We start from the raw sequence: 13,099 nt of genomic DNA on the forward strand, positions 1-13,099 counted from the left end.
AAGGACCTAGGTTCGATGATCGTTCACTACAAGCTTTTAAGTACATGTTTTAAGGTCTGTCTTATTACAGGCGGTATCTGGCTGTAGACAATTGTGGGTTGCATCTATACTTGGGGAAATGGTTACAGGTTCATAAATTGAAAAAAAAAAATTGTGCATTATTTTCATTTCCCTGATCAGATAAGTAAGCGCGGCGTTGGGTTCTGTCAATCAAAATAGTTTCTTATGCCTACCCCGCTATTTGCGGGATACAGCGTGAAGCTCTTTCGTAAAGCTATTGTTTGGACTAAAAGTATTGTATAGTAAAAAAGCATATTTTTCATACAAAAGCGCAGGAATTAAAATATCGCGTGTCTACCTTGTAACACATGTAGGGCTATTAAAGGCATGCGATGTGAAAAATCTTAGTAAACTACTATACTATATGTATAGTATACCTTTTTTTTAGCTTCAAGCGGTATCCCGCACATAGAAGGATAGACAGAAGGAACCTGGGAACCTATTGTTAAGACGCTACGTTCGTATTTATTATCTACTTCCGTTCCCCACTTTTTATTTAAGTGAATTTAGGAAAAATTGGTTGGTTATTTTAGTATGATTATCTTCGCTATGCCAAATTAATTTAAATCTTTTTGCATTTTATTTGTTTTTTCTTTCAAACATTTGGGCGGTAAACGGTTTCCCCCGTAAGTCCCGAGCCCGCAGGTGTTCTGGTTTTAAAAAGAGCTTATATTTAAGTTTTATTATTATATAAATAACTTTATGCACTTCCAAAAACATAGTTATTTTAAAATCACAGACAGATAGTATATACCTACTTGTGTATTTATTGGCCATCAGATTGTAGAAGAAGCGATGTTTGAGGGTTCCTCCTTCCTTTCGGGGTAAATCAACGCCACGTTTGTGAAAATTGAACACGCGTGTCTAGTCCAGGCTTCAATAATAATAAATGATTAGTGCATAGATTGATAAGATGTTAAAATTTATAAAGACTACCGTAGACCGCAGAACTGAAAGAGAACGCAGAGTAGTGTAAATTCAAGAAGACAGGGGGCCTTCAAGACCACCACGGCTGTTCCGGGTTCAGTATAATTATGTAAAGTATAGTGTACATTATCAAATTGCTTTCCATCGTTGTGTTGATTTATTAAACATAGTGTCTGTCTGTCAGTTTGTCTTACTTAATATGTTTATATATAATAAAGACAAGGTCAAGAATATTTGCGTACACTTAGTTTTATATTCTTAGCTATTTAAAGTAATTTTAGCTTTTTTATCTGCATAATTGCTTAGAAAAACCCGTCTTGATGCAGTGGCACAGCTACTCTCTGTAAAACGTGACGGTTGCGGGTTCAATTCCCACTATAAGGAATTAGTTATTGCATTTTCTCGTCCTAGAAATAAGACAAAGCGGTGCGGCCGGTCCTTTCATGTCGGAATACTAGGTTTCCTCTACCTATCCTACTCTATACCTACGGCATAGAGATTGAAATTTAAAAATATATATAGACCAAGTATTTTATTTTTCTGTTACCCTCAAACTTTTACCATCGCTCTCAAGTTCACGAAGTACATCGTGATCGAATTCTTCAATGGATTAACGCTTAACAGGATTAATATAAAAAAGCTAATGTAAAGAAATAAAACTCGAGTCCATAAATGCTGCGTCTCGTCTGTCCCACTACGCCGTAACCGTAGCAGAAACAATGAAATAAAAAATATATAGGAATAAAAAATATATAGAAATTGTAGATATATGGAGTCTGATATAAAACTTCGAATAATTTCGTATATACTCCCAAAAATTAAATAACAACCAAAATATCTAAGTTAAAGTACGAGCCTATTGATTTGACTCAAATAAATTTCTTTTTAAAACCTTTTCTTGACCTTTGGCCTAACACGATACGTTATACGTCCAAATGTGGTACTAAAATAACTGCTATAACATAAAATAATAAAAAAATACTTTATTTACTTGAAATAAAGTAAAAATTTAAAGAGTTATAATCTGTACTTGGGTTGTTTTAAACATGGCGGACATTTTTATTTTTTTAATTGGCTGTTTAAATGCTAGCCTGTGCGTGCGCCCTTTGGTGTTAATTTAAAAAAGAAATTCGGTAATGTCAAAGTACTCTAAAGGTATGCATACAATATACGTTTCCTAATAATTTAATAATATTTAAAATAAGGATAAAGACGTATTTATAACAATTTGTGTGTGTGTATGTACAAACAAAAGCCGCTTAACAACTTAGAAAACTCAGTGGTCCGACATTCCAATCCCTATCCGAATTTTTGAGGTATGCTATACTGAGTGGTGGAACTCGACTCGAATGTCCACCAAAATGGATCATCCATAGCCCTCCCCTAATGCTCGCGACTACGTCCGGTCCTGCGCCTTTTGAATCCTGTGAATATCCGCTGTATTCCGGTCGTCGGTCCACCTGGTTGGAGGGCGGGCTGTTCTCCTTTTGCTGAGAAATGGTCGCCATTCAAGGACCTTTCTTCCACATCGGTTGTCGGTTCTTCTGACAATATGGCCTGCCCATTGCCACTTCAGCTTGAGAGCTATGTCGGTAACGTGCGTTCGTCTACGGATTTCATCGTTTCGAATTCTGTCGCGTAGAGAACTCTCACCATCGCTCTTTTTCTGCAGTTTCTCGGTAACAGAATAATTTTAAATATTATATAGATATCCGAAAGTGTGTATGAAGGTTTACAATTAGTAAAAACAAGCCCTATTCTGACATAATAAATGAGTTTTGATTTAAGCGGATTTTAATATTTTGAATTATACTTTAATTTTAAATTATTAACCGTTATATTGTGAGATGGGGAGGTTTCATATTCCTTAAAAATAATGCATATTATTAATGATGAAGGACTTATTTGGTTTGTTTGTTGGCACTAATGTCAGGAACTACTGCTTTTTAAAGCTGGAAATTTAAATATAATAGTTTATTTATTGAGGAAGATTATATATACCCATTCTTTATTTTATCGCGTTCATCATTTCATTGTAGCCGACTGTAAATACAGTCTAATGTATCTCTGGCAATCATAAGCCATTCACAACTCTTAGATATTTCTTATTAACTACACGGACAAAAACACAGGCAAATAATAGGCTATTAATAAATACCAGAAAATCAATATAATAAATATATGCATATACTTTGATTAAACGTAATGAAAAAGTCATTAAAAATCAATTAAGTTTAATTTATGTTCTTTTGATATCATAACTAATACAAATCTACAGTTTTTCTTATTTATTCACTAAATAAATATTGATATTTGATAAATGTAATCGTGGCGCAGTGGAACAGCGTGTGATTATAAGCGCGACGGTTATGAGTTCGGTTCCTACTCGAGGGAATAGTTATATAAAAAAATATTTCTTTTCACCCCACCGTGCAGTCAACGCGCAGCGTTAAGTTCCGCCATTTAACAAGCAACGTCTCGAAATTATCTCGGGCGGTGTAGGAAAGGCGTAACTCAGTATATCTATATATATAAAATCGAAAGGTCACTCACTCATCACGAAATCTCAGAAACTACATGTGCTAGGAATCTGAAATTTTGCATAGGAGTTACTTATAAGACGTAGGTGCTCGCTAAGACGGGAATTTGCAATATTCGACTTCTAAGGGGTGTTTTTGGGGTCGAAAGTTTGTATGAAACTTCGTTACTACAAATGCTAGGAGTCTCAAATTTTGCATGGACGTCACTTATAGGACGTAGGTACTCATGGGGACAGAAATTAATGATAACGTAGTTCACGCGGGCGAAGCCGCGGGCGGGCCGCTAGTAAACCATAATTATAACTGTCACTTATACAGTGCAAAATATTGGTCTGTCTGCTGTAGACAGCAACAGACAGACATTCTTTCTTTTTTATAAATAAATAACAATTTTCATTAGAAAAATAATTAAATTTAATATTGTATTACAAAACGAAATGCCCAACAATGACTATTTGCGGTCATTAAAAATCAATTTGGATAGGAAACTAATGACTTCATACATATTTCCTTGTTTATAAGAAATTTATTAGCTTATTCATTGTTAATTTTTTTTGAAAAAAATAAAAAAGCTCCTAAAAAAATCTAAAAAAAAAAATTAATAAAAGTAGCTAGATAGACGTTTAGAATTAGCGGTTAGGACTACTTTTATATGCAACAAAGGTGGTAAAAGGAAAGAGAAACAAATTAAATATTAAAACATTAGTAAATTAACAATATTTAATAATAAATAACTTTAAATAATATTATTTTTTGTACACAAAAATATATTCTTCACGTCACTAGCATAAATAGTGCTGTGAATAACATTATACTCGCAGTGATATGACTCGCTGATGATGATACTGAAAAAAAATGATAGATTTATATTTAAGATTATTTATTAAGAAAACATAAAAATTTTAACATTTGAAAATTTGAGTATTATTTATCTTTCCTAAGTGTAGATAACACATTATTTTTTTATTATAATTATTCATATTTATTATTTTTCGCAAGTAGTTTGAGGCAGTCGTGGTGCAGAAGCACTAGCGTACGACTATAAGCGCGGCGTTTGTGGGTTCGATTTCCATTTAGGGAGTGCAATATTAAATATTTTCGTTTCCTAGCTCTGGTATCTGGGCAAAGCGCGGCGTTGACTTCCTTTACTCAACACGCAAAGCTTCAAGAAGTCGGCGGAAAGTGGGGAACGGAAGCGTCTTAATGGAGAACGGTCTTAATAGTAGGTTTCCAGGTCTCCTCTGACTTCCCAGCCGCAGCCTTTTGCAGGATACGGATTTGACTCGAAAACAAATAGTTTTTTTTGAGCTGGATAGTCAGTGGGGATGTAGTGTTAAGAAACTCCGTGCTATATGTACCACCAAATTTTTCTTGTCTTCTTATCAGAATGGAAACAATACAACTCGGAGGAATGAATAATTTTCCTCAATAACACTAAGTTCTGTCTGCAACCTACTCGTATGTAATTATACTCACAGCAAGTTCCCGTCTCCTCGGAATATGGATAGTCAAAGTCACATTGGCACAAACTGTTTCTACACACGACTCTTGATGAATCCTCTCCTAAGAAACATTGGCTGGTTCTGGAGCAGGATTCCAAAATACCTGGAATTATGGTAATTTCTTTTAAAATAAAAGGATAAAAATAAAGTAAAAATGGTAGTTTCTTATCATTGTTTATTTATATGGGGCGAAGCTGTCGTTGCAAATAATATGTAATTAAAGCAAAAATCAATAATCTTGTTGGGGAAGTTTTGGTTAGGATTCGATCTCAAACGAACCAGGTAAAAATTATCTAAAATTGGTTGCGCAATGTTAATCTACAATTTCTATAAGAAACCATCTTCAAATTCTATTTTATACAATAATTTGTTTTCTTACCAGTGACAGGCCAACATCCCCCATCCCTAAAATGATGGTTGTCAGCACAGGCACAGAACCCATTACTGCAGTGGCTCGAATTTCCTAAAATATCCACGCACTGAGGTGATACGGTGCAAGTACCATTGAAACCTGAGGCAACTGTGAAAGAAATGAAAATATAAATAAAATTATGAATAAACTGTATTAGAGAAACAACGGAACGGTGGGGAACGGAAGTATCTCAATCATTTCCGTTGATAAAAAAACGTTAAGAACGTCGTGTGGTACAGCGTCTAATATTTATGGTTTCGAACCCCACTTGGGGTAATGATTCATTGTGATTGTCCCGCTCTGCCACTTAACACGCATTCATTCGCATTCGGGTAGAAAGCTAAGATTAAAGTGTTCTGGAATTTATACGTTTTTTTAGCTTTTATTTATATGTACTTCATAAGGCATTTATCGAGTAAAGAAGAATATGACATATCTATAGCCTACATCACACCTATTACGTTCATCGCTTCGACGTGACCCACTGTAGGCACCTACCTGCCCGCAGAGCTACCTCCAGCTCTTACAATATGTCATGTGTCATACACACCAAGTAGTTAATATCATTTGACCACGCGACCAAACTGTTGATAAAACCTAGCTTGGAATATAGCGAAAAATAAAGAATAGAGCTAAATATTTACCCGGCCAGCAAACACTCTGGTATTCGACGAAGCTCTCCTCGCATTGACAAGTGAAACCTGTAGAACTGTTTCTGCACAGAGTGTTCTCGAGAGCACAGTCTGAATCTTGTGCACAGGTGCCACCGAGAGCTGAAAAAAATAATAAAAAAATTCAATTCAACAGGCCAGTCGTGGCGCAGTGGCAAAAGCGTGCGACTGTAAACGCGAGTGGTTGTAGGTTCGACTTACACTCGAGGAAATGAAATATTTAATATTTTCATTTCTTCTGGTAACAATACAAATTACGCCGTTGAGTTCCTCAACTCGAACAAGGAACGCGTGTCTTAGTGGGAACAGAGTGTCTTAACGCTAGAAAAAAATATAATTCAATATACACTTTTATATATATTAGGTGCAATAAATAAGCGGTTTTCATATTTTTAGAAATAGAATTATTATATACACGTATGGACGGTTAAGTATGAAATGATACTTTAAAAATATGTATAAAAGAATTCACGTACCTGGCGCACAACTACCCTCCATTTCTTGGTACCCATCGCCGCAAACACACACTCCGTTGCACGCGGCGTTCTCAGTGCCGGTACACTCTAGAGCATGTTGACAGGATTCCCCTAGCACTGAAATTAAAGATTAAATTAAAAAAAATAGTGAGAGCTTTAATTTTGGGGTAAACTAAATGTTTTTGGAGGCAAAATATGGTAGATTGTTTGTAATGCCAAGTTTTAATGGAGACTTTTTTGAATATTTGAGCCTCAGTTTAAGTGCCAGTGCCGCTTGTGCCCTCTGTCATAGTGCCCCACAAGCGGCACTATGACAGTGTAAACCGTCGCTTGTAGCCTTGCATCCTACTCGGTGGAATTATTTTTTGAATATTTAGATTTCCTCGCTTCTTACCACTAGTTTCCCTCAGCCTACCTGCTATGTGCGGGATACAGCGTGAAACTAAAAAAAGTGAACACAAAATAGTACAAACCTAATCCGCTGGTCAAACACAATCCTTCAAACTCCGTCAATCCGTCCGGACAGGTGCAGTACCCCTGTCCTGCCTCGTTCTGTACACATTGTATTTCGAGGTCACCAGCCAAACAGTCACTGTCTACGTTACAAACTTCACCTACACCTGCAAAAAAGAGAAGAGATTTAAGACATCTTCATGGTGCACATAAAAAAAATACCTTTGAATTTCCACAAGTTATACAAATATAAAATAATGGAATTTAAGTATTCTAAAAAGACTTACTTACCAGCAAAGTATCTACATAAATTCCTCGCGCTATCCCAAACAGATAATTCGGGTATACATTCACAATTTCTGAAACCCCATGGTGCCTGTGGTGGACCGCATCGCGCTGCCGCTCCGAAGGTGTGGCAGTTCACATCCACCACGCAGGACTCGTTTAAGTGACGTGTAACTGGAATTTGAAATATACAATAGAAACAACTGGAGCAAACAATTTTTATGGTAAAAGGACAACAAACTATATAATCCCAAGACTGATTAATGAAATACCGAAAACCCTCAAAGATAAAATGTATGTATAGTAAACATAATATAAAATACAAAATAAAAGATTTTTTCTTATCAAATTATTAAAGTAAAACAATATAAAATAAATATTTAAATAATGAAACAAAAAAAAAAAAAAATTATAATATATATCTTCTTTTATAATAAAAGTAACACACTGCAGCTCGACATTTAAAACGTACGCGTAGTTACAAATACGCATCTTTTTTCAACCTACCTCACAATCACATTTTTATTTTTTGTTTTGTTAGTAATTTTGTTTATGTTTGTGTTTTTTAAAAATATTTGCATCTTTGTATAGTTTTTATGTTTTCTATAACTTAATGTACTTAGGAATGTGCAGTGGTCACACAAGCCAAATCGGGCTTAAGACCGTGAAGAATAATTAATTTTAATGTACTTTGTTATAAATAAATAAATAAAAAAAAAAAACTACGCCCGATTGGTCCAAATATTGTTAATCGAGTGGCGGAATTTAACGCCGCACTTCGTTTTACCAGAGTAAAGGAAAGGAAATATTTTATATTCTGAACAGAAATCAAATCCACAACCATCGCATTTATCTTGTTTTTTTTTACTGGATTCAGTAGTTCCTGAGATGAACGATCGACCAAAGAAACTTCAGTTTTTTAATATTACTATAGAAAGACGTACCTCTTACACAGTCCCGCATGTTATCTTCAAAGTAGAAGTTCGGTGGGCAGGTACATACACCGTCGATGACTACTGCTAAGGAACCATTACATTGTATTTCTATTGCGGGGGACCCAAGTTCTGAAAAAAAAGTCAATTAAGATTATTAATATTATATTTTGCGTTGTTACTTTTTATTCTATTGAAAACTACAGAGCAGAGATCGTCGTGGCGCAGACGTAAAAGAGTGTAATTGTAACACGATGATTGTGAGTTCGATCCTCATTCGAGGGAATGGATTATTTTGCATTTCTTCGTTCTGGCAAAAACGTAGTGCAATACCTTGAATAGTTTGGTGGAAAGTGGGGAACGCAGTGTCTCAAAACTAAATCCTGTTTGCCTTCCCTACTGTGTGCGGGATACAGCGTGAAGCTGATTTATTTATTTTTATTTTAACTACATAGCATTCCATGGAATGTTTGCATTGCGACCCAGAGAGTAGGTTTAAAGAGCCTCTTTAGAAATATAGTTCTACTGCGTCCAACCTAACTGAGCTACTTTTAAATTAAGAACTTTCGAGATATTTGTCTCCCAAGGAACTGGAACTGAACATACAGTTCACAAAGCTTAAGAAGAGTTTTGCTTTGATTTGTGTGAGAGTACCACTTCACAACGACACATATTCACATGTCAAGCTCACAATCTCTTTATTTGAAGTCGGTTAAAGCTTACCAGCAAAGCAAATCAATCCATCAGGACTCTCATAATAACCAATAGGGCATATGCAGACGCCGAACTCCGAACAGACGAAGGGACTGGCGCACGGTGACGATGAGTCACAGGTGTTACGCGTCACATTCATACCCCTATTAAGGGCCGATATATTATTTGATATAATTTGATTATTCGTCTCATTTTCTTGGTTGTTATTTATTTTTGGTATTTGGTTAGTTAATTTTTGAGGAACTTCTTCACTTTTTGTGGCCTCGTTATCTGAAAAATAAAAACAAAGTTAAAATAAAAGTAACCATTAAATAGAATTAGCTTAGTTGTGAGTGTGAGATATTTCAATAGAGAATACAGAATAATTTTGTTAACTGGCAGACGAATGTCACCTCAGTCTACCACCATGTGTGACTACTGCAAAAGTGTTCAAACGATTTTATGTAGCTTCAAGCTGTACCCCGTGGGCCCTCGGGATAGGGACAGGGAACCTGGGAACCTAGTGTTAAGAACATTCTGTAGCGTTTACATGATGTGTACTTAACATAAGTAAATACACAAAAGTAAATTACATAAAATTACCTTCAATACAGCTAAATGTGTCGATATTACAAACACCTCTGGGAAATTGGCAGTCTTCGTTCGCAACACACCCTTCACCTACACCTAGAAAAATAGTAAATTTATTTATTTTGATGACCTTGTAATGCAGATGAGAAGTAACTGACACATCCATGTGTTTATTGGTTCATCCCCACTCAGGGAGTGGTTCATATTTATATTTGAGGTGTTATCTACAGGCAATGAACATAGTCTTAAACTATTTTTCTAATTAAATCTTAAACTTACTCAACGCTGCTCTACGACACTCTCCTGCCTGCCTCTCAAAATATCCTTCGGAACATTGACAAGTTCCTCTGCATGACAAACTGAAAGGATCTCTTATGAAACCGAAGCACTCTTCATCGTGAGAGCAATTTTCACCATAATCTTTGGAAGTCCAGCATCTTCCTTTGAAATAGTGCTGCCCAGGTAGACATCTGCATGATCCAACTGAAAATAAGACAAGTGATTTGTTTTTAATATTTTAAAAGTTTTATTACCACACATAGGAAAGAAAAATACTTTAGTATAAACTAATAATTTTAATAAGTTTTATAAGAACGTATGGTTTAGTAGTCATAGCTCTTAGTAGGTTTTCAAGAGAAGAAGAGAAGAGTAGAAGAGTTTCAAATCCCGTGTTTTCTAAAAAAAGTACATAGAAAATTACAAACTAAGAGGTATTTTGTAAAAATGTCTTATAACAAAATATCCTTTACCAACTAACTACCTACATTACGAAATACAGCGACAAGTTCTTAGTTAGGTTCTTCAATTTAACACTGTGTGTATATTGCGGGTAGTTATTAATAAAAACTTACTTTCTTCGCCTTCATCTCGTTTACATTGATAACTAGTTAACAGTCGATTGCATTGGTGGTCTTCAATACATGGGGATGTGTGGTATGGGGAAACTGTAAAAAAAGAATTCAAACATGAAAAAAGTAAAAACAGCCATCCTTATACTACTACTACACCGATTTTGATAAAACTTACACTGTAAGTTGAAAAATAAAATTTGGCGCTCGTAATTTGAAGCTATCACGAGTATTATCCAATTTCAACAACATCCCATACATATTTGTCAAATTGATAATCTACTTTCCTTAAAGCCAGTTAAATCTATTTATACTTACTGTCTCCACAAAATGTTCCACCCAATACAGACTGTGTGCCAGGTCTACATTGACAGGCGCCCTGGTTGCAGATGCTGCCGACTAAACTCGAGCAATCAGAGTCCACGGAACAGCTCCATTGTGATGTTACCAGATGGATGTGAAGGAGAGAAACTGGAAAATAATAAATAGATATTTACTCAACACGCAACGTGTCAATAAATCATTCTCTACAAAATGAATAAATCTCTATAAAAAAAACTTTTTCTTCTTATGTTTGTTTTGTTGTATTTTTTAAATTTGATTTAGTATGTAAGGTTGGGAGAATTTAGTGAAAAATCACTTCGTTCTTCACTGTCCGCCAAAATAGTGCGTGGGGCCCGACCGCCATATTTTCTTAACGCTGATCAAAAGAACATGTAATAGTATTCGATCTTACTATTCAGATACAACAGTCAGGCCAATCTTTATTATTCTTTAAGCTAAGGCTTAAAAAGGATTTTAATTAAAATACCTGGCCAGTCCTGGCGCAGAGGTATAAGTACAAGTGGGTGACAGTGAAACGCGACAGGTTGTGGATTCGATTCTCACGCGAGAAATTAAATATTTAATAGTCCGTTCTGGTAATAAGGCGAATAGCGGCGTAAAATTCCGCCAATCAAATCGCAATGCCTCCAGAATTCGGCGAAAAGTGAGAATAGGGAATGTCTTAACACAAAGTTCTCATGTTCCCTCTATCTACCTTGCTATGTGCAGGATACAGCAGGAGTTAAAAAAATATAGAAACTGCAGTCATGGCACATCTATTGAAAAACAGGAACTACAACTGTTTCCGCACAGCAGGGTAGAGAGAGAGAGAGAGAGAGAGAGAAGCTATTGATAACATTTGAGACATTACGAAATTGACTGAAAAAAAATAATAGTAGTCATTTTGTCTACCAGAGCGGATTTGAAAACATTTCAAATATTCCCTTCCAAGGGGTCTCATTTACTGGCAGTGCCACTGGCCACAGTGTCACGACGAATTCATTTTTAAAAGATCAAATATTTCATACTATAACTGTAAATAAGCATATATTAGGTACTTACCTAGAAAAAATATAATTTGTTTGTCCATCACTATTACTTATACCACTAATACCACTGACATTAAAGAAAAGATCATTTCTTAATATTATTCATATTATCAATATGATTATACTTATTTATCTATATTTTTTTTGTTAATGCGGATAGCAACTATAATATAGACATGGCAGTTTTTATATTAGTCTTTTTTGCAACAAATTAATTAAATGTAAGAAATTAAATTCCATGGATCCAGTAATTATCGTCTCTTTACAAAATTTGGTACTTATACTTAACTTAGGGGACAATATAATGATGTAGTAGCTTTAATCTGGTCTGATGATGGATCCAGGGTTTGAATACTGAAACTCTTCAGAGGCTACTAGTAAACAGCTCGAGCTAGGCTCATATAATTTATAAGCCCAAGCACATTCTACAGCACTCGTAGCATTTGGGGTAGGAAAACGTATTTTATAGTTATAAAATAACTTCACGCACATAGCAGGGTAGACAGAGGGAAAGAGTGTTAAGATACTTCGTTCCCCACTTTATATTATTAACTCTTGAAATTTAAAATTACTTTCGTCACATTCTTCTCAATTCGACTTGATTGAATAGTTTCCCCAGCCGATTTTGCTACTCTCCATGAATAACTTTCTGCTGAAGCCTTTTCGTACCACGGTTTGATGTATATGTCTAATAAAGTATATTTTGTTCTATTCTACTGAATTGAGTAAACTCGAATATGTATTTTAAATGGTCTATCTATATATTTAAAGCTCTATAACCACGTATCTATAAAATGCAGGTGTTTCGAACATACGGTGTGATGATAACGCTATCTATCGTACAAATTACTCTTTAGTCACTGAAGTAATTAGTATTATATACAAAATTGCAGAGATTATTACAATGTTAGCACATTTTATTAAATAATACAAAGAAATTACCAACTAAAACCTAATATTCTTCTAGAATCCAGATAGCTAAAACTTTTTAAGATAGTTAAAACAGAGAGAACGAACCCAGTGTTAAGACATTACGTTCCCATTAATATATCTCCGTCCATTCCGTATTGAGTGGCAGAACTCAACGGCGAGCTTTGTTCATTACCAGAGCGAGGAAATGAATATAGTAAATATTTAATTTCCTCGAGTGAGAATGGAACCCACAACCGTCGCGTTTACAAGCACACGCTGTGGCGCTGTACTATTATAACCTCGGCATGGAATAAAATCTAAGATAGTTTTCAATAACAGTAAAGTACGCAGGTGTTTAGATTTATTCTTTATCAATAGTAGGTAATTTTATAACACTTTGTAAATGATAAATAAATTTGTATTT

The 13,099-nt window shown here is 35.1% G+C and overlaps 1 protein-coding gene across 1 annotated transcript; it reads right to left on the bottom strand.

Annotated features, from left to right (window-relative positions):
* Positions 1 to 4,219: 4,219 nt before the first annotated feature.
* Positions 4,220 to 11,935, bottom strand: LOC146538560 (uncharacterized). The gene is made up of 14 exons (XM_085187068.1): positions 11,777 to 11,935; positions 10,709 to 10,861; positions 10,394 to 10,486; positions 9,822 to 10,025; positions 9,555 to 9,638; positions 8,982 to 9,242; positions 8,271 to 8,390; positions 7,333 to 7,500; positions 7,062 to 7,208; positions 6,589 to 6,705; positions 6,086 to 6,232; positions 5,409 to 5,549; positions 5,004 to 5,132; positions 4,220 to 4,372 (listed from the first exon to the last, which is right to left on the bottom strand). The coding sequence occupies exons 1-14, from the start codon at positions 11,802 to 11,804 to the stop codon at positions 4,302 to 4,304; spliced, it is 1,863 nt and encodes a 620-aa protein (XP_085043194.1). The 5' UTR covers positions 11,805 to 11,935; the 3' UTR covers positions 4,220 to 4,301.
* Positions 11,936 to 13,099: the final 1,164 nt, after the last annotated feature.

Source organism: Heliconius melpomene, chromosome 6 (assembly GCF_056956725.1).
Source record: "Heliconius melpomene rosina isolate 202511_hmr_F chromosome 6, ASM5695672v1, whole genome shotgun sequence".
Taxonomy (NCBI): domain Eukaryota; kingdom Metazoa; phylum Arthropoda; class Insecta; order Lepidoptera; family Nymphalidae; genus Heliconius; species Heliconius melpomene.

Excerpts from the sequence above, each read along its gene's own strand:
- LOC146538560 (XM_085187068.1), bottom strand. The coding sequence starts at position 11,804 with ATGGACAAACAAATTATATTTTTTCTAG. Across the intron at positions 8,391-8,981 it reads TGGATTGATTTGCTTTGCTG|AACTTGGGTCCCCCGCAATA; the intron begins GTAAGCTTTAAC and ends CTTTTTTTTCAG. Across the intron at positions 6,233-6,588 it reads GGAGGGTAGTTGTGCGCCAG|TTTTATTATTTTTTTCAGCT; the intron begins GTACGTGAATTC and ends TGAATTGAATTT.